Below are 19,752 nucleotides of genomic sequence, written 5' to 3' on the forward strand. Positions count from 1 at the left end.
AGGAATTCCTGGGAGAATTTCTAAAACTATTCTTAAAGGAATTGCTGAAGGATTTTTTGCAGGAATTTCAGGAAGACCTGAGGTTTTCCTAAAGAAATTCCCGAAGAAAATCCTCATAGATGTTTTGAACAGATTTTTGAGGGAAATTTCGAAGGAATTCCTGGAACAATTTTCGAGGGAATTACTGGATTTATTTCCGGGACAAATCCCTCCCGGAATTTCCGAAGGAATTTCTAAAGAAATTTTTGGAGTTACATTAAAAAAAAATTACTGGCGAAGGAACAACTACCTGGAGGAATTCCTGAAGAAATTCTAAAAGGAATTCTCGAAGCAGTTCCTGAAGGAATTCCGAAAGAATTTCAGGAGAAATCTAGGAATTTATTTGGAAATATTCTGTATTTCTTCCTCAAATGTATTAGGAATTGCTTCGAAAATATGTGCAGGAACTCCTTCGGATATTCCTTTTGAAATTTCTTCAAAACTTCTATTGGAATTCTTCTTCCTTTAAAAATTGCTCAACGCGCACTAGCAAACGAGCGGTTCCATATGAATTCCTACTAATGTGTTTTATCCAAATTGACCTCTCTAGTCCCCGAGGAACCTGTGCCAAAGAGCTACTGTTTGAGCTTATCAATTAGGCACCTTAATTTGGAGTTTCGTTCTATGAAAGCTAACAAATATCTGCTTTGATAATTCCAATTTTTTCTTGCTGTCATATAAACATAATTTCTGGGAAAATTCATCTATTGAGCGGTCTTCGGAAACCCTCTGGGAAATCCGGTACATCTGCAAAAATAGCCAATTCCAAATCAGTTCGATCAAAGTTAATTGCCTATTTCCGGGGATTATACCACCCGACTTGGACGTTAATTTACAATGTTTTGAAAACTCATATGTGAATATGTACGTTATGTGGAAGATATTGATTTGGAAAATGTATTGCGTCCAATTTGGGAGTCTCGAGCTCATTCGGTAGCCTCTAGGTTGCGAAGGCCGACGGAGGTCCTTCGCAGCTTAGTTGGTTAAAGCACCAGTCTAGCGTACTGTAGGGCCATGGGTTCGAGTCCCATCGAAGGGAAAGTGGTTACCTCCAATACATTTTCCAAATCAATATCTTCCACATAACGTACATATTCACATAAGAGTTTCCAATTCCAAATGTTCATCCTAGAGCTCTGCGATTTTTCGTCCTCGTTCATACTGGCGAATTGTGTGTGCAAAGAATAGTCAATGACTTCTGTGACCCCTAAATGCTCTCGAAACAGTTCTTTTCATCGGCCCGCCGCTGTTCAAAATCTGTCACGCCTCTGAACTATAATTTCTCACGCCGAAATTATTCCCGAGGAAATTCTGAAGAGTTTTCCGAGGAAAATTCGAAACATTCCCGAGGAAATTCTTATGCGTTCCATGAGGAAGTTTCGAGGCAATTCAAATTTTGAAGCGATTCCCGAGGAAATTCCGAACTGTTGCTCAAAGAAATATCGAAGTGTTTTTCGAACAAATTTCAAAGTGTTTCCACAGGAATTTCTGCAGCGTTTTCTGAGAAAATTTCAAAGCGTTTTTCGAGGAAATTCCAAACCGTATCGCGTAGAAATTTTGAAGCATTTCCCGAGGAAATTCCGAAGCGTTTCTTTAAAAAAAAATCAAAGCTTTTCCCGACAAAATTTTTAAGAGTTTTCGGAGGAAATTTCAAAGCGTTTTCCGAGGAAATTCCTAAGTATTTCCCAAGAAAATTCCGCCCAAGGAAATTTCCAAATGTACGCCGAAGAAATTTCTAAACGTTTCCCTGTGAAATTCCAAAGCGTTTACAGGGAAATTTCGAAGCGTTTCCCGATGAGTTTCCTGAGGGAATTACGAAGCGTTTCATGAGAAAATTTCAAAGCGTTTCTCGAAGAAATTTCGAAACGTTTCCCAAGGAAATTCCTAAGCGTTTCACGAGGTTATTCTGAAGCGTCTCCTTAGAAAATTACGAAGCGTTCTTTCGAAGAGAAACTTTAAGAGGAAATTGTGAAGCGTTTCCCGTATAAGTTTTAAAACGTTTCCTGATGAAGTTCCGAAGCGTTTCCTGAGAAAATTTCGAATCGTTTCCTAAGGAAATTCCGTAGAGTTTTCTGATAAATTTCCAAATCGTTTTCTAAGGAAATCCCGAAGTATTTCAAGTTTCGAATTGTTTCCCAAAGAAACTTCGAAGTGTATCCTGAAGAAAATTTCAATGCGTTTCCTGAAAGAATTCCGAAAATTTTCCCGTGAAAATTTCGTAGCGTTTCCGAGAAAATATTAAAGCATTTCTCTAGGGAATTCGAAAGCGTTTCTCGAACAAACTCTGACGCATTTCCCTAGGAAATTTGAAACGTTTCCCGAGATAATTTCGAAGCAATCTCCCAAAATTTTGAAACGTTGCTCAAGGAACTTCCAAAGCATTTTCCAAGAAAATTTCGAAGATTTTCCTGAAATAATTAAGAGTTTTTCATTAGTACTTCGTATTTGATTTGTGAGAATTTCCAAAATGTACTGACGGAAATTAAAAAAAAAAAAATAAACCACCTAATAGTGGCATTGCCTTACTCGCATTTAATCAAGACACCAACCATTTTCTTTACATCTTTTGAACGCAATAACCGATCATTATCAAATTCAATAGCAATCAACAAGCCAAATAACTCCCGTTTTCCTTGTCCGAGCAAGATATCACAAGTCAGTCAAGAAGCCGATTGATTCGTTTTGGCAGAACCTCGACCATATGATAACTATTTTGCAGAATATTTGAAGAAACTTCCAGCTAGAGGTGTGTGCCGCCGCCGCCGACATTTTTGCATCGGGGCGCCGCCGTTTGAAATTTGTCACGCCGGTGGTCTATAATTTTCCACGCCGATTCAAAATTGAAGAAATCCACAGAATTTTCCGTGGAAAATCCGACTATTCATTGGATTTCCGTAGATTTTTCCGGGTGATCCCGTTAGAATTCCAGATAATTTGCCGTGGAAATACCAATGATATCCTTAAAAATTCCATATAATTTTCCGTTGAAATTTCAAAAATCCCACCGTGAAAAGTAAGATAAACGTCGAGTGTAAATTTCGAAGAATTTCCCGTTGAAATCCAAAAAAATATCGTTGAAATAGATTTTTTGAACGGAGAAGAGTCGTTTGGCAGAAAGCCATTTTGTAGAATGCAACAATGCCCAACAAACATTGGAGGAGAATAAAGCGCTTATGTGACTGTTATTGTTCGAAGATGGTCTAGTAGTCTAGAAATCCAAACATATCGACATAGAGAAAAACCCGAACAAAATATGACCAGAACACATCGAAATAAGGAGGTTATCGAGATGTAGAAGGCCCGAATGTATGTAGATTGAAGGGACCGAGAAAACCGTCGACATAGGGAGAGATATCGATATATATAGAACATCGACGGAGACGAGCCAGCCTAGGACTGAAAGTCTCATTAATAAAGATTCTAAAAAAAGAAAAAGAACATCGAGATGTAGAGCTTCGACTGTATAGCTAAAATTCAATCTATATCTGGTAAAAGAGCGAATGTCGCAAGAGAAAATTCTCTTCGTCGACTTCCCCTCTTTTAAATAAAAACTAACAAGCAGCCCAAAAAATAATTTAAGTTGAATAAGCTAGTTTTTTGCCTGAAAAAGGCTATATTTGGTTGAATAAGTGCTATATCAGCTTCCAATGTTTGTTGGGAGAAGATTTATTTGTGGTTTATAACCTCAAAATGCAGGTTCTCATTGTTTTCTAGCTTTCTGACGTGATAAACTACAGTCGACTCTCCACATCTCGATGTTCTATATACCGATATCTCTCCCTATGTCGATGGTTTTCTCGGTCCCCTCAATCTACATACATTTGGGCATTCTACATCTCGATAAACTCCCTATCTCGATATCTCTCTATCTCGATGTGTTCTGGTCATATTTTGTTCAGGATTCCCTCTCCCTATGTCAATATATTCACATTTCTTGGCTACTAGACCATTTTTGGACAATAACAAACACATGAACAACAAGAGATGACATTTGTTTTGTTGTCGTTTTTCATAGCAACGAGCTTTTTTCAATCTAGTACCCATTTCAATTGTCCCTCCATTCCTTGATCTCTCCTTATCTCAATGGTCCCTTCAATATCGAGATGTGGAGAGGCGACTGTACAAAGAAACCTCCTGCTTGTCACTTTTATTGAAAAGAGGTGAAGTCGGTGAAGAGAATCCTCTCTTGCGATATTCGCCCTTACTCCAGATAGAGCTTGAATTGTTTGTTGGTAAGTCCAAAAGCTGGTTGGCCTAATATACTACATTTGGCTGAAGCCCATCTAGTCTAAAATTACTTTGCCGAAAATGTCATTTGGTCGAACAGTTCCTTTGGCTGAAAAAAAAAAGTTGATTGAATACCTCAATTGCCCGAAAGGGTCATTTGGCCGCAATAAGCATTCGACAGAAAGTGTCGTTCGGCTGAATTGGTCATTTGGCAGAAAATGCTGTTTGGCAGAAATATTTGTTTTGCAGAAAGGACTTTTTCAGCCAAAGGACTCTTTCTGCCAAACGACCATTTTTACCAAATTAATTTTTCCGACCAAATGATCTAGTCGGTCAAAGGACTTTTTCAGCCAAATTACATTTTTAGCAAATGTCATTTTCGGTCAAACCGTCAGGTCGAAAATCCTGATACCGTCCTGGACAAACGTTTAATTCGGCCTAATTGAATTTGGCTAGAAGACTTTTGGCCTAACCAGTTATTCGAATAAATGGCTTTTCGTCGAATGATTTTTCGGTCAAACGACAGATAGGGCCATTTGGCCGATAGACACAAGGCCGAAAAGGTGTTTGGCCGAATATGACATACGGCCGAAAATGTCATTCAGCTGGCCATTTAGCCGAAAAAGTCGTTTGGCCAAACAGATGTTTGACCATAATGGTCATTTGGTCAAAAATGTTAATTGGCTAAACGGGTGGATATTTTTGACCATATTACCGTTCAGTAATCAACATTTTCGACCAAATGACCAACTGTCAAACATCCATTTCGGCGTAACGACATTTTCGGCCTTATAACCTATTCAGCTAAACGACCATATAAGCCAAATGACGTATTAGGGAAGAATGCTTTTTTGACCAAATTACCAATTCGGCTGTATGATGCTTCGGCCAAATTAAATTTTTGGTCAAACTATTTTACGTTGTTATAACCGTTTTGCCCAAATGTTCATTTCGATCAAATACAATTCGGCTAGATGGTTTTTGAATTCGGTCTAATGGCTTTCGCCAAATAATTTTCTTCTTTTTAATGATTCTCCATTGAATTTCCGACGAATTTCTTATGGACAATACAATGAATTCCTTGTAGAAATCCAAAAAAAATCCTTCAAAATCCGATTTCTTTTTCGTTGAAATAACAAACGGTTTCCAGTATAACAAAAATAAAAACCCAGATTAATCCACCTACAGTGAGATTTTGACCCTTCCTTAATTAAAAGGAAATATTGTCAGACTCCAGTATTTAAAACGGGATAAAACTACTCAACCTCCCACGGCGATTGAAAGTGTGAATGACAAATTAATTGCCTACCAAAAGGCGGATTCCATGGTTTGAGTGACAATAAAATGAATGATTCCGCACTGTACGTCAGGTTGCCTATCTATCAGGCGCTCGTCGGACTGAATAGCTATTGTAACATGTGGTAACATGGTTGGTTAGAAACTATCGTAACGCTGGCAGCATGTATACTCGTAATTTCCAGAGACCATGATATTAATTAATCCAGAACTAATTTAATCAGTCATTGATCTGAACGAAACTCAATAGCGTTCAATAATAACATATATTTTGCCTTATGGCTGCCTAATTTTGTAAAACTAATGATGTTTAATACCTTAAAAATGAGCAAGATTTATATGGTAGTGAATTTTGGAATTTGCACACATACGCACACATACATGCATATAAGTGGTCTATTAGTATCTCAAAACACGCTCACATTTGTCATCTAGCTTCCACTAAAGAAATTTTTGAAATCCCTTCAAATTTTTACGTTTTTGCTTTTCTGAGAAGGTTTTGTAGTACATGCTTCTATCTGTACCTCAATTAAAATCAATTGTTTCTTTGAAACAAATCCGTAATATAAGCATATTTTCATGTCATATCACTTGTTGTAATTATATTTTCAATATTAAAGTGAATTTGTTTCAATTGCCATACATTTTATTTCATAATTCAAGAGGTTTATTGATAGGTTAATACATAACACGCCTGCGTAACGCATACAAAGTGAAATTATAGACACTTCCGAAGGAAGGGTCAAAAAACACGTAGAAGCTCTGAACAATTTTGGTTTAAATTCCATAAAATTCCCCTCAGAAATTCCAAAGAATTTCCCATAGAAAATTTGAAAAAAAAAACCCTTGCAAATTCCAATGAATTTCTTTTGAAAATTTCGAACAATTTGCCGTTGAAATCTAATTTTGTTTTGTTGATGTCCAAATTTTGAATAATCTCCCGCGGAAATTCTTAAGAATTTTCCGTGTAAATTTCGAAGAATACTCAATAGAAACTTTCCGTGGATTTTCCGAACATTTTCTTGTAGAAACTCAAACAATTTTCCTTGGAAATTCCAAAGTTCACTCAGTTAATTGCCTATATTCCGGGGATTTAACCCCCACTTAGACAATAATTTACTATGTTCTGAGAACTCATATGCAATTATGTACATTATGTGAAAGATATTGAGTGAAAAAATGTATTGGAGATAACCACTTTCCCTTCGATGGGACTCGAACCCACGAGGGTCGTACTGAGGGTCGTGGGTTCGAGTCCCATCGAAGGGAAAGCGGTTACCTCCAATACATTTTTCATATCAATATCTTTCACATAATGTACATAAGGACTGTTCAGTTTATTGAGAGGACACTTTTACATAACGATATTATGCAGATAGATTGGTCAATTTCGATGGAGTTTGCTTTATCGTATATTATAATATACTGTCAATCAACTGTACTTTTTGAAAGGAGATAAAACAGTTTAAATTCAACAAAATGGCGCCAATTGTCAAAGCTTCTCAAATTTCGCGTAAACATAAGCTTCCGAACAGTTTTTTTTTATAAGCAAAATTGACAGTTTGTAAGAAAATTGTAAATCGGCATGTCAATAAAATCATCAAGAAGATCGGAAAGAAACACACTGTCAATGATTTGTCGATATCTAGAAACAGTAGAGCCTGTGACAGCCCGAAAACGGGATATAAACGGTTGAAGCTGTTGAAAATCCAACAAATTTAGATTGTTATGAATATCCCAAATTTCTGAGTTAGAATTGTTTCGTTGATAATTGGATTTCATTTCTAGAAGGCCAGACAATATATTCAATAAAAAAAAAACAGACTTCAGAAAAAAATGATGGTTTAAAAGCATCGACAATACAAGGTGTCCTCTTTATAAACTGAACAGTCCTTAATTACATATGAGTGCTCAGAACATAGTAAATTCCAAAGTGCTTCCTTGGAAATTCAGAAGAATTATAAAAACTTCAAACTAGTTGCTAGGATTAGTACCTTAAAAAATGAGTGAGTTTTTTGCACGTGTTTTGCGCACAGAAATACACACAAGCATCACCTCAATTCGTCGAACTGAGTTGATTGGTATATAACACTTCTACAGAAAATTTTGTTTTTGGAGCGATCATATAGACTTTACGTATTCTTAGTATACGAGAAAGCCAAAAAGTTCGAGATATTTCTCTGGAGAGCTTCATTACATTTTCTTACTTGGCTATATCACACCAAGCGGCAATGAAAAATTTCCAATTTTCCACCAAGGTTTTCGTGTAACAGATTCAATTATTCACAAATCGCATCGGGCATCGTTCAACGCCATAACTGAAGATATCCTACAACAAATGTACGCATGATTTGACATAACATACTTTCCGTTTTCCTTTTGCGAACAAAATATCACAAGTCAGTCAAAAAGCTGCTTGGTGCGGTTTGGCTGAACCCCAACCACTTATGTTCAATAAAATCATTTTTTTTTAGAATCAAATACAATTAAAATTTGTCATTCGATTCACGTCACCACCGCCACCACCGGCCTAAAAGACCTTCGGCGTAAGGCCGAAAACGCCGCCGCCGCCAATTGTGACAAGCAACGATTTCCGCACCAGCGCACACCTCTATCCGGAACATCCGTAAAAGTGACCAATTCCAGAAATTTATCATAGAGCCTTGTGATTTTTTTCCCTTATTTATACCTGCGAATTGTGTGTGCAAACAATAGTGAAAGTCCTCTGTGACCCCCAAGTGCTCCCGAAACAGTCCTCTGGGAGATCCAGAACATCCGTAAATGTGATCAATTCCAGAATTCCATCCTAGAGCTTCGCGATTTCAAACTTGCCAAACGACTTTCAAAAAGTTGTCAAATTCCAAAAGTCTACTGTATTACTTTGCGTTTTTTATATCGCTCAAAACTGTTAAGAACGTGCGAATGATAGTGAAATTCTTATAAAAGCCCTCGATCCTCAGAAAATCAGGAACATCCTCAAAAGGTTTTCAGTCTAATAGTTCATCCCAAGGATTTACATACATGCCGACAAATTGTGTTTGCAATCAACAGTATAAGGTATAAGTCTTATGTGACTGTCAATGGTTTTATATCCGGGAAGTTTCAGTAGACTTCGAAACGTCATCCTAGAGCTTCGTGATCTTTTCATACGCATTTATGTCCTTAAAATGTCCTTGTTCAAGATAATAGCAGCAGATGCTGGTTTTCATACAAAATGGTCAATTATGACATCCTGTAACTTTGTTCCCTGATGACCGATTGAGATGAAATTTTAGCAGTGAACTACAAACCCAAGCAACCAAAAGTTCGGATAAGAGGGGGTGTTATGGCTTAATCAGCTCGCATTTTAAGTAATTTTTTGTATGGTGGGAGCGCAAAAGTGAACTTTGAAGTTCCGTTAAGGTGCTTGGAACTTAATGTGAACCAAAAGTGAACCAATTGGTTCGGTTAGGAACAAATTTAAGTAAATTCGGAACTTTTGGTTGCTTGGGAATATTATTAGGTGTGCTTGGACCCCAATGCACTAGGAAGGAATAAATTTGATTTTAATTCGCAAATCGAACAAAAGCCTAAGACAATTAGCAAGCGTTGAAACCTTTACATTATAAATTATTTGTCAAAACTATTGAAATAAAAAAAACTTGGTTCAGAACTACTTACGATGGTCCTTCAGTATCACATGCATCCTGGAACTGAAACAAAAAGAAGAAGTTAATATTATAGTTGAGGATATAAAACTAAAAAAAAGTAGTGGCCAGTCATATGCAAATAAAGGACTTAATACAAACATGGATTGGTTTTACCATTAATGAATTTTAATTACTTCAGTAAGCTGTCTCAGACGAGTTTAGTACTTTTCATTTAATTCCACTACGTTTTGTTATCTTTACAGATACGTATTTTGACATCAACTGTGAGACCATCTTCAGTGTCTGGTACATGACTCGAGTCGAGACACTGAAGACGGCCTCACAGTTGAGGTCGAAATACGTGTCTGTAAAGATAACAAAACGTAGTGGAATTAAATGGAAAGTACTATAAGCTCGTCTGAGACAGTTGAAGACATTCCACTAAATAATTTTTCTACTCAATTACAAAACTACAATTTCGTGCTAAATGGAAACGACATGGCCAATATGGGGCGCAGCTGTGGTTAAAATGTGGTATAAAATTATGGATTCAGTAAAAAAATCAATTACGAAACCCTCCTTACGTCTTATGTGTTGATTCAGTGTTAGCTGTTCAAATGCAAGCTCGTAAAATGAGGGAAAATCACAATTTGAGAGGACAGTGATAAAATATCACAAAAAAGAGTCACGGATCAACAGGAAAATGTATACACCAAAGGGGGTTTATTATTAATATACCTATTGTTATTGATTGTTAGCATATGAAATTGCGTGGTAAAAATGAAGATTAATTACTAACAGACGAATCTTCAAATATTGATTTCAAATGAGAATGTCATTCCATTATCGAAGAAACGAAACACGCAACCCAATGGCGACTTCTTGGTAGCGATATGTAGTTCGCTATCTATGTACCATATAGAAGATCCTTCGAAAGTTACTCGTGAAATTAAAGGAAATCGGCAGAATGTCATTCGAACCGTGTGGCACGTGGATTAGGCTGCAGGAACTAATGAACTATCGATAGCTTCTACCAGATCATAGAAGGGGAAGACCCACAAGCTATGTACGGTAGTGTCCGTTGGTTCCGTTGTAGACAGTGAGCGGATGACGAAATTGTATGTTGGCCATTTCGTTATATCATCGCCGTAGTGCGTGAATGGCGAACATAAGCTACCTGCTACATCTGATACCAGCGTCCAGGAAAACACGTTGACATGTCACGTTAACTGCCTTAAATTAACCAGCGTGTGTTAAACGCTGTCCGTGGTTTATGTTGTATTGTGTGCTGTTTTTGGAAGCTACACAGCGAGACATTAAAGTTTATTGGCTAATTGAATTGCGGTGGACAGTAAATGTTTTCCTACATGTTTTCGATTAAAAAATTTTTCGATGCGATTACATATCAATCAATTGAAGCTGTTAGTTTGGTGTGCACGTGTCTTCTAAAGCTGAACATAACCAAGCTGGGAAGTGTCTATATTTTTAACATACTTAATAGGATTATATTGGAAGTGGGATATTATTTTCAACACACCATGGTCATTAGGGTGGTTCAAAAAATCGATTTTGCTCCACAGTGCTCATCTGATTCTTTACCATGTTCTGAGTGTCCTCTGAAAATTTGAGCTCATTTGGATTAAAACTGATTTAGCACAAGCCGTTTCAAGTTTGCATGTAAATTAGTATGGAGAAATTTATTTGTTCATTATACTGTTAATGACGCTTCCCCATGAAGCGCAGGTTAAAAGAAAACCTACACAACTAAAAGGAATACTCAATAGCTTTCACCCAACGAAAATCGCATGCTGATTAATCGCCCCAATAATTAGTAATCGAATTTAATATATACCGTAATTTTCTGGAGCTAATTGCATAACTCATCAACAGGCAACATTGCTGCTCGTGGCGCGAAAGATAGCACACACAAATTCAGGCTACTATGTTGCACTGCACATTTCAGTGATGCCCTCAAAGAAGTTTAACGATCATGACTGAAGATTCGCAACCTGTCTTAAAATCGATTACTAATTATTGGGGTGATTAATCAACATGCGATTTTCGTTGGGTGAAAGCTGTTGAGTATTCCTTTTAGCTATGTAGGTTTTCTTTTAACCTGCGCTTAATGGGGGAACGACATTAACAGTATAATGAAAAAATAAATTTCCCCATACTAATTTACATGCAAACTTGAAACGGCTTGTGCTAAATCAGTTTTAATCCAAATGAGCTCAAATTTTCAGAGGACACTCAGAACATGGTAAAGAATCAGATGAGCACTGTGGAGCAAAATCGATTTTTTTAACCACCCTAATGGTCATGCATTGCATGCTCCAGTGGAACACTTCTAGCTGAAACATGTTTTCTTCTAGTGAACTTGACCTCAAATAACTCTAAGAATAGAAATTATAACCTTTATAAAAACAATATTTCAATGATTTTTTTGTTATATAATTTTTTTAAGTAGAAAAGTGTGCATTTTGTATATACTAGTGGAAAATATTCGCTTACGATACACAGCACGAACAGGCCGGCATACTCGTTCCAGAAACACGCACGTGCTCAACAGAACGCCGACCAGTCGTCACTGTGGAGCTAAAATGGACTTACGCTATTTTGCTCAACTATCTTTCTAGCAATATCGATTTGATTATAGTTCATTACCGGTATGGAATACAGTCCATCTCGAACACCGGCACTTTTTTGGGGATTTGACTAATTGTCATCCAATGAATTATTGGCAGTGGCTGATTTTCTACTCGCCGCTGCCACATCCAGGCGCTATAGTATATGCGCAAAATAGCCAGCATGAGTTAACCGCCAGAAATTTGTATGGCGAAAGACATCTAACGCGGGTTTTCTCGAAAATAGAAACTTTTCATGAAAAACTATTTGGTACCGGTTATGTAGGAAGGTGTCTGCTACTACGCCTACCAAATATTTTTTCGATGAAGGTGCTTAATTTTGAGAAATCGAACCTTAGATGCCTTTCGCCATACTGATTTCAGAAAGTTAACTCCTAGTGTGCCGCTGTAAGCACGCTCAAAGCAGGCGATTCATTCGATGCTGTTCGTTAAAGTGATTACATGATAAATTTTATGGCACGCTGTAATTCATATCTATTACGTGGATTAAATGACGCATCATGATGAATACGGAACAGTGGAATCGAACATGGATTTACATACCCATAAATCGACTTTCTCTGTCGATAACGAGAATGATTATAATTATTGATTAAGTACATATAGTCATATTGGCAGAGTTTAGCAATGAAGCAAAATAACAACACGCCAATCATTTATGCGAGAAATAAGAATAAGATGATTACGATTGAAACAATATAATTTGCCCGTCTAGTCTAAAAGTCTAGAAGATGGATTCTTACGACGTATTCCATTTATGTAATTTCATCTGAAGCGATCTTGAGTGTCTCTTGGTGAGATCTCATATCATACGCATTTGTCAAAAATAAGTCAAACAATTCAACATTTTTAACATTGTCTGAAACAATGATTGTTGCATTTTTTTATAATGCCTAATTAAAACTAAAAGCATGCCAATTTCCAACAAAAAATATTTTTCTTCAAAATCGCTCAAGTTATTTTTATTGGATGATACAGTTACAATCTTTTTCGAAATATACATAGTTGCAAAGAGTTACCATGCGTACCCTTCATCGTCGACATAAATATTGAACCCTTCTTAGTTCCGCTCAGATGTTTATAATAGATGGCAATCAAATGAATCAAAACTGATCGCATTATACGTCAGGTGTCTATCAAGTGATGTGTGTTGAAATTTGCATAAAAATAATGTCTCGCACTTCTCAACCGATGCGCGAGTGAACACAATCACGCGTTGCGTTGCAGCAGATACTTCATCGTCGATGGCGGCGTTTACGGCAGGAGGTCAGAGGTTAGATTTCCGTACAGCAATTAGCGTGTAGTGGCCTAGCTACTACAAAATTATCTGGACATGGCTTTTCGTTGGCGTCTAGCTAGACTGACGTGATGCAAATTGCTTACAAAAAAGCGGATTAATTACACTCCTATTAGTTACACTTACATAGTATACTATTATGGGTCAGCTGGGCATTTATTATTCGAATCAAATATCAACTATATAGTCCGAAGCTGTTTGTAGTTTTGGGTCAGCAACGCTAAACCCCCTCGAATCGGATCGTAGTAAGCTTTACTTGAAGATGGACGCATTTTTTCCGACGTCAAAATTTATCATTTTTGTGTATACCTATCTGAAATTATTAAAAGTGAAATTTAATAAAATGCAAAAAGTACCCTAGAAGTTACCACCAGAGGAAGTGTGCCAATGAACAACGCAAGGCTTTTCCGTTTATTGCTGGACTCGAGGCAAGGAGGAGGAAAAATTAATCGATGTTGTGTTCCGGAATGGTTTATTGCAACGGTAAAGGCGATCCTTCCAGCAGCCTGTGGATTGCTCCGGACGCTTCAAGTTTTCCTTCAAAACTAGGATTAGATCTGTTCAGGAATGGAATATCTGCTTGGAATATCTAGTCTTGGGGTATGATCATCACACAAAGGTAAACTTTAGCTTTCCATATGTTCAACTGGAATAGGAATGAGTCGGTAAGTTTTTCCACTCGTTTTCGAATCAATATAGAGATTGAATTATTAGCTTCTGCACAGTCGTTAATTGTAGCAGCAAAAATTGATGTTCTGCACCTTCAATTTATATTTTAAACTTCTTATTTCTACTTAAGTGAATTGAAAACAAAAAGTAACATTGATAACTATCACACTATGTACTTATTTGCTATATAAAATGATTAAATATGCTATATAAAATGAAAAAGAGGGCTGAACTGTTTCTACTAGTCCCTCCGTTCTATCACTTCAAAATTCAGGGCGTTTTTAAAAGTGACTTTTTATTACCCATACAGTGGGTCTGGGGGGTGAGAATGGGTCATCGCTCTCACTGGCAGCCTGGAGGTTGTAGAGCCAAATCGTTCAAAAAGGTCTCTTATATTTTAGTCTTCTTGCCCTCAGATACATTCAATCTATTCTACAAGCATTCTAAGTGGTTGAAACAGTGACCCATTCTCACCCCCATTTGACCCATTGTCACCCCCGATGTCTTTATTAACGAGACTATCGACCCTTGGCCGACTCATCTCGTAAAAGTGACATTGTTATGCAACACATTTCATAATGAAATTTTAAAAAATGAAATACTTCAAAGATAATTTCCCATTTATTAATATTAATTTGTTTCAATGCAACTATATGCACGAAAAAAGAGGGGTTCATGAATTCGTGAACTAGCGGGTTCACGGTGTATTTTTTCGTGAACAACAGTCACAGATTCGGGAGTGCAGTCACGTTTTCTTGAACGTTCTGGAAAACGTGACTGGTGTTCCCGAATCCGTGAATTAAATCACGGTGTATTTTTGCTGGTTGACGAAATTTTTTTTTTTTTTTTTTTTTGCTTTTGTCATGTTTTTCTTAGTCTGAGTACTTGCTGCTAATGAGTGAGTATCGAAATCGCTTTCCATTCATTGTTTAGTATATAGGTTCTCTACATTACATTGACATTATTCATTTCGATACTGTTTTTATTATAAATTATTCGATTATGCTTATTTATTTCAATTCTAACAAAAAACAAAATTCCTGCATTTACGAGATTGAGTTATAAGCTTTCATTCGTGCTTCGATTCGATTAGCACGCGGAACAATTGCGTGATCCGATTGATTTTGTTCTGCTTCGTGCAATCCGGAAAGTAAGTTAAATGCGAATGGTCGTGTTCCGTTATGCACGCAGATTGACCATGCGTCTGCGAATCGATTTTCTTCTGTTTTTTATAGCGGTCGGTAAGAAAATTAATTAGTGCGCCTTCGGTTGAGTTTTTGTTGAACCTGTTGATTAGTTGTAAAATACAATTCTGAAAAGTAATGGAACTATATATTGAATCCCTCTCGAAATAGCGTTAAAACTTGCTACAATTAATTTCATAAAAATTGTGTTTTTACATACAACTTAATCTGTACTAATGATTTACTATACCCATCGATGGATCACAGTGTGCCGCCCGCGAGTATTGACGTTTAAATATTTGCTCCCGTGATTTTTTTCTTCGTTCGGGCCACTTGGCGGTTTTTTGCAGTTTCTTCTGAAAGTGAAAAGAAAATGCTCCATTGCAGCATGCTGGTCATTTTTGGATTATAGGTTATACGGCATTTTTTTTCGGTTGATTTTCGCATTGCGTGACGTTCTCTCCCGATCCGTACGAAAGATGACCAGTGCGTTTGAGGTCATAATCGGGAACCATATAGACAGGAAACCGACCTGATCTAGCCACGAGAGCCGTAGTTTGTGTAACACGGATTTCTTAAAAATTCGGTTACTATTTATTCATCCACTTAGAATTCATTTGTTGATCAAAATCATTATCATATCAGGGGGGAAGGGGAATTTAATTTCTTTTTGCTCTTTTTTCGTTTCAGAGAGCGAGCAAAGGCGCTTAAACCTAGGCTATTAGCCAGGGCAAGGCTAATACCTTCGCCCCATCCGAGGAAAATCATCGGCAAGGATAATGGAGTGACATAAATTTCTTAGCAAAGTCACTCCCAACGTATTTCCACAAATTTTCTATCATTTGCTTATAATGATCCAATTCCTTGACATCTATGAGGGCGTCGGTGAGTCGCTGGCCTCTCGTTAAGTAGATGTCATATCATCATTTCCTTCCCTTTCCTAGTAACGGAGAAGATGGGCGTGGCCGGCAATGATAGCTTTCATGTTTTATCATTTTGGACCCCCAATTGGATTTCCATTGAATCCCAAATGGAAATCCATAAGCAATTGGGGTAAGAAAGGTAAAGAATATACATGACAACTATCAGTATGCAATCTACGAAATACTCCGTTACAACGCAACGCAACGCAACGCTAAACCCCCTCGAATCGAGTCAAGTTCGAGACACTGAAGACGACCACACAGTTGTGGTCGAAATACGTATCTGCAAAGATATCGAAATAATTGGTGGAATTAAATAGAGTTACTTAACTCGTCTTAGACGATTGAATACATTCCACTAAAAAGTGCTTAAAATATTTTTTCTTCTCAGAAACGCTAGTTTCTTCTTCTGCATTGGCATTACATCCCCCACTGGGACATTGCCGCCTCGCAGCTCAGTGTTCATTAGGCACTTCCACAGTTATTAATAGCGAGGTTCCTAAGCCAAATTACCATGTTTGCATTTCCAAACCGAAAATTGTCTAGACCGGCACCGGGAATAGAACCCAGCCACCCTCAGCATGGTCTCGTTTGTAGCCGCGCATCTTACCGCACGGGTAAGGAAGGTCCCAGCCAGCAGATACCATGCTGTGTTCAAATCATCAGGCTATTAGGTTCAGGAATTTGGATTCAAATATATTTAAGTAGTTTATTACAGCTCATAACGGGTGGCCACTGCAAAACGGAAATGACTTCAATAGTGACTTCTGGAAATCACTTCTTCGTGACTGTGCGGATAGCGACGTCAATCGTCTAGACGTATGTGCCCCGGTAAGGAGAAAACTTTTTGTGATCGAAATTTTTTTCCACTGGTACACTGGGTGTTATGTGTCCTGTTCGTTGTCTCATGCTTGGTGTTAAGCGTTCAGTCTGTACGACCTCTGGTCGAAGACGGCGTCCCTGTCTTTTTTTATACTTTTCCATCCGAACAATAATGCTTTCACACAAAGATAACTTTATGTGAACGAATCCTTAGAATTAACACGCAAAAAATGGATTATTATCGAAGTTTCATGTAACTCTATTTTTTTTTTCACCAAAAGTTGGGCCAGGTTACTAGAAATGAGGTACGGGGTTTCGTAGAATAATTCCAAATCTGTAAGACGGTTGTTGTTACGAACCGATCGAATTTTCGTAAGCAAAGTTATAAATAAAACAAAAATGCTCATTATTGGTATGTTATTCTTTTACGGTTTTTCAAAAAATACTGTTTTCATAGTAATTCTCATAAAAACTTCAAACCGCGCGTGCCTGCTTAGTCAAATTACAACCATTATGTTGGATATATGGGGTCGGGAGGTAGCGAGGATCGTTTTGGTAAACGTTTTGGGGCGTGTAATGTGTAGTTTTTCCGCAAATCATGTTCGATCGCACACCAATCCATTTATGTTTCGAACAAAATTGGCGTAACTCACTATATGAAAATGGTTGGATATGACAATTTAAAATTTTCATTTAAAAACGCCAAATTTATTATTCCGCAGTGGTGATGATGCCTTTCTCCGACTGTTATTCGACTTAGAGTGATTAATGCATCTCACTGCCTATTAAGGTGATTATACAATCAAGCCATGTGGTTAATTTCAAATTCACCACACGGTTTTCTACTGCTATTATCAAAAGTTCAAATCTAGCGTAATAATGTTCGTAGAATGCTGAAATTAAAGTCGATTGTTTAGCATAAGTAAGCAAACGATCTACTGATGCTTCATACCCATGTGCGTTGTGGTTCTCTGAATTCGTGCTCTTGAAAAATCACTAGAAAAAGCACGTGGTTTCCAAGATGACCGATTTGTGGCTTTGTTGTATAACCACCTTAAATGACGACTAATGCTTTTGAAGTGTTATTTTAAAGGGATGCTGCCTAAATAGTAAGATAACCTTGTTTAAAGTTGATAATCATTTTTAATAATCACCTATTGCTTACATGAACATTGCACATGTCCACTGCCGCTAACAGCAAGTCGAGCACATCTGTATATGGAGGCCCATATACAAATGTGCTCGACTTGCGGTTAGCGGCAGTCCAGCATCTGTAGCACTTTCATAAACACTACTTTTTTGTTCCGACCGCGGTCATTGCTCTGGTTCTATTGTTGTACTTTTTGTGCGAATCACCGCACAAAAGTAGAGCGCAAGAACCCAAGAACCAACCGCACCAGACGCAGACGGCGGTCGTAACGAAACTCTGAAATTTTACTGGGTTGATAAGAATTTGGACCGTCTAAGACGAATTAAGTACTGTCCATTTAATTCCACCAGTTAATTTTCGTTATCTTTGCAGATACGTATTTCGACCACAACTATGTGGTCGTCTTCAGTGTCTTGTACTTGACTCGACTTAGTACAAGAGACTTAGTACAAGACACTGAAGACGACCACACAGTTGTGGTCGAAATACGTATCTGCAAAGATAACGAAAATTAACTGGTGGAATTAAATGGACAGTACTTAATTCGTCTTAGACGGTTTAATACATTCCACTAAACGAGCTTAATATATTTTTCTGAAGAATTTGGAATTTTTAGTGTTTTTACGTTGATAATCAATAGTTCCAATAGGCTTTGCTGGAAAGTTTCCGATTCAATTGATAATAAAATCTCGAAAATCCATCGAAAGATAAAGCAGCTATTAGCATTTGAAATCTATCCTAATTTCGTGACGATCTCGAATTTGGTAATTTTCATTTGTCACCCTGTATCCGAGTCTTCCTCTTAGACGTAGTTTACGTCAAAAAACTGATTCGGATAGGTGGCGGCGGCCCCCATCGAGGGGGTTTGATAAAACGCTTTGTAGGGGAGGAGGCCCCAAACCCCCCCCCCCCCCGAGGCAAAACGCATTTTATGGTTTCCCTCATATTTACCGTCATTAAAATGGCCGTAACAAAACTAGATCGAAAATTATGTATGTTAGGCGAAAAAAGTTTCAAAATAGTGTATGGGTAGACTGATCATACGTACCGTATTTAACGGGACAGTCCCGTTTTTCAGACCTTTTTGGGCTGTCCCGTCGTAATCTTAAAAATCCTCTATTTGTCCCGTTTTTTCATTGATTCTTCTTGATTCTTCTATTATTCAAACAAATTCAATCTAAGGAATCTAGAACTAAAATTCAAAGAAAGTGGACGGAACCCATAAACAATATGTGAGATTTTATGTTATTAGTGTAGCTTTCAAAAGAATGCTATCTATGCCGTTATGTAGGTATTTTCCATAGATCGACCTTTCTTAAGGTTTTTAACAGTTAATGACAAAAGGGAACTTTTTTCTGGTTTCCTTTAAAACTGGTTTACAGTTTGGCCAAAGTGTCACAGGATTTGGACCCCCATGCATTTTCAAAGGGGCGGGAAATTTGTTATCCGTGCCCAAATCCCTTGAATCTCGCCCTCTAAAAATGCATGGGGACAAATCCGGTGACACGTTTGCCGAACTCTAAATTAGCTTTTACTTTGACTATTTTTCGTTATTTTCAATTGCTCAGAATAATAAAAGTTTTTGATATTGGTCAGTAATAAAATCCTTAATGCAGTGGTTCTCAACATTTTCAGTATCGCGACCCCCTTGACAATCAGTCCAGTGGCCTACGGCCCCCTTAATATGTTATGCTGAAATCATGAACAACATTTTTCTCCCTTTGCTTATCTGGGGATGTGTTAAAAATTCATTGAAGTTTTGTGTAGAAGTGTAGAAGCAAACGGTACCGTGGATAATCAATTTTCGGACGCACTCAAACTTCGGGCGCTTCAATTCGTATGGGAAATTTTCTGAAACATTTCATCGAAAT

General features: G+C 37.5%; 1 protein-coding gene across 1 annotated transcript in view; it reads right to left on the reverse strand.

Moving 5' to 3' along the window:
* The window catches only part of LOC134226594 (tetratricopeptide repeat protein 39B-like), a 62,469-nt gene that overhangs the window by 11,657 nt on the left and 31,060 nt on the right, over window positions 1–19,752 (reverse strand). Inside the window, exon 3 of the mRNA XM_062707464.1 lies at window positions 9,223–9,254. Within this exon, the coding sequence (XP_062563448.1) occupies window positions 9,223–9,254 (32 nt within the window). The remainder of the gene's footprint in view (window positions 1–9,222; window positions 9,255–19,752) is intronic.

The sequence above is a fragment of the Armigeres subalbatus genome, chromosome 3 (genome assembly GCF_024139115.2).
Source record: "Armigeres subalbatus isolate Guangzhou_Male chromosome 3, GZ_Asu_2, whole genome shotgun sequence".
NCBI lineage: Eukaryota > Metazoa > Arthropoda > Insecta > Diptera > Culicidae > Armigeres > Armigeres subalbatus.